General features: G+C 46.1%; 1 protein-coding gene across 1 annotated transcript in view; it reads left to right on the top strand.

Annotated features, from left to right (window-relative positions):
- Positions 1-2,495, top strand: part of LOC101846266 — a gene marked incomplete in the record, with an annotated part of 29,873 nt that overhangs the window by 19,871 nt on the left and 7,507 nt on the right. Inside the window, 2 exon segments of the mRNA XM_035973786.1 lie at positions 185-308; positions 2,140-2,348. Of these exon segments, the coding sequence (XP_035829679.1) occupies positions 185-308; positions 2,140-2,348 (333 nt within the window).

Here is a 2,495-nt window from a genome sequence, read left to right as displayed (position 1 = left end):
GGTGAGAAAGAGGAATTGAACGGGAGAGAGAAAGGGAGCGAATGACAAAACAAAAAAAAATTAAAAGAGATAAAAATTAGGGTATAAGGGGGTGGGTGGGTGAAGGGGAGATATACGAAGGTAACTCACTATCCTGGTGTCCGTTTTCCACCCCTCCCCACCACCCCACCACCCGTCTGTCCAGATCAAAGGTATCGGCGACAAGCTGGGTCTGAGGATAGGACAGCGACAAGGCCTGAGCACCATAGACATCGCACAACTCCGGGATATGTACAAGTGTAACGAGAGGGTGGACTCGGAGGAGTCAGGTGAGAGAGATTGGAGAGGGGAGGGGATGGGGGAGAGGGGGGGGGCAGGAGGAGTAAACGAGGGAAAAGAATTTAGGAGAAGAATTGCCAAAATGAAGAGGAGAAAGGGTGGTGGTTGCAGGAGAGGAAGAAGGGGGGGGGGGGGGGGAGGGGGGAGGGGGGGGGGGAAAAAAAAGGGGGGGGGGGGGTAGATGTCGATATCCTAGTCGAGGCGACTGCAATCATTAATTTATAATGCGTTGTTGTTGTTGATGATGTTGTTGTCGTTGTTGTTGTTGTTGTTGTTGTTGTTGTTGTTGTTGTTGTTGTTGTTGTTGTTATTGTTGTTGTTGTTGTTGCTGGTTTTGGTGGTGGTGGAGATGTTCCTATTGTATTATGGTGATGGGCCTAGCTGTAGACAAGATGTAGGTTGAAGTGAACAGGAGGAAGTCAGAAAAAGATCGAGGAAGGAAGGAGAGAGGAGGAGGAGGAGAAGTACTCTGAGGAGGAGGAGGAAGATGAAGAGGAAAAGGAGGAGGAGGAGGAAGAGAAAGCGGAGGAGAAAGAGGCGGAAGAGGAGGAGGAGAGAGAGGAAGAGGAGGAAAAGGAGGAGAAGAAGGAGGAAAAGGAGGAGTAGGAAGAGGAGGAAGAGGAGGAGAAGGAGGCTGAGGAGGAGGAGTCCTTCCATACAATAAACGTAAGTCTATTCACATGAGGAAGACATTTATCATTTTCTACCTTGGTATTTTTCACCTCCATCGACACATTCAGATCATCTAGGAGGCGGGCTTCAACATTGTCTACAAGGTCCAACCCAGGCTGATAAATATACCCTATTCTAGTAGAAAGACCAAAACACTTGATGTAACTCGAGAATCGAACTCACGTTTTCTGCGTGTGACGGTGAAACGCCTAAACGCTACATACAAAGACTGGTAGGAAAATAGTTGTTATATTGGATATCTAAGTCTGTAAGCTAGGATGTATCCCAGTACGTCCTGATTGATCTTGATAGGGCAGGAAGATGCAGCGTTGATTTAATTTGGGTCAGTGTGGTGTAGTGTAAAAGGTAAAAGTAAAGTTGTTCCCGCATCCGATCCGGACATTGTGGATGGCCTTGTTAGTGAGACAACTTCCTGGGCCTTCGGCATATTGTGGTAGGGTGGCCAGTTCCTTTCCACGCCGCCTTTACATCCCCAACTCGAAGTCAGGTACCAATTACTGCTGGGTGGGCAGGAGGGGCCGAACAATATCCGTGTCCGAACCGAGGCTCGAACCCGGACTTTCCGCTTCGGACATGAGCACACTATCCGCTCCGCCACGCACCCTCTGGGGTAAACGGCACACGTTTTAAAGGGAGAGAATGGTGCGCTTGATAACAGAATTCTGCCGATATGTTTCTGGATAGATTCCATGCTATACTACTTGCTATACAACAGTGTTGTATCGACGTTAACGTATCTTTTTGATCTAGAGATTACTAACAGGGATATGATTTTATCTTGTGTGCCTGTCGTTATGATACATGAACTTTGAAGTAACCCCTATGTGTTTGAGGAGGATTTTTAAACTTCAACAGCAAACCTTAAAAAGAACTACAAGATAAAGATAGACTATGAGTACAGCAGAAACAACAACCCATGTAGCAACAGCAGGAATAATAGCTGGAACAACAAAATGCAACTACTACTACTACTACTACAACTACTACTACTACTACTACTACTACTACTACTACTACTACTACTACTACTACAATATCCGCCAACACACCAATAATCATAATAGTTTTAAAAATCTTTAACCACAACAACAAGTCAATTATAATATTTAATGTATTGTATTTTCATAGTTTGCCGAGACGGTTTCAAGAAGATCGCTACCAACTGCTACAAAGTGTTCGCGGAGGAAAAGGCTCAGTTCGGCCCCGCCAATAGCGCTTGTCAGAAGCTCAACTCTCACTTGGTTGTCATAGAAACCAAATCTGAGCAGAAGCGTCTAACTCGCTACCTCAACAAAAAGTTTGAGAACATCAGGACGTTTAGGACGGCTGGAAGGCGGGTATGTGTGTTAGCTTGTTGGTTGTTTCATGTTTGTGCGCGCGCGCGCGCGCGCACGTGTGTGTGTGTGTGTGTGTATGTATGTATGTGTGTGTGTGTGTTTGTGTTGTGTGTGTGTGTGTGTGTGTGTGTGTGTGTGTGTGTGTGT

This window comes from Aplysia californica, unplaced genomic scaffold (genome assembly GCF_000002075.1).
Source record: "Aplysia californica isolate F4 #8 unplaced genomic scaffold, AplCal3.0 scaffold00030, whole genome shotgun sequence".
Classification (NCBI taxonomy): Eukaryota; Metazoa; Mollusca; class Gastropoda; order Aplysiida; family Aplysiidae; genus Aplysia; species Aplysia californica.
This window is presented reverse-complemented; position numbering and strand designations above follow the sequence as displayed.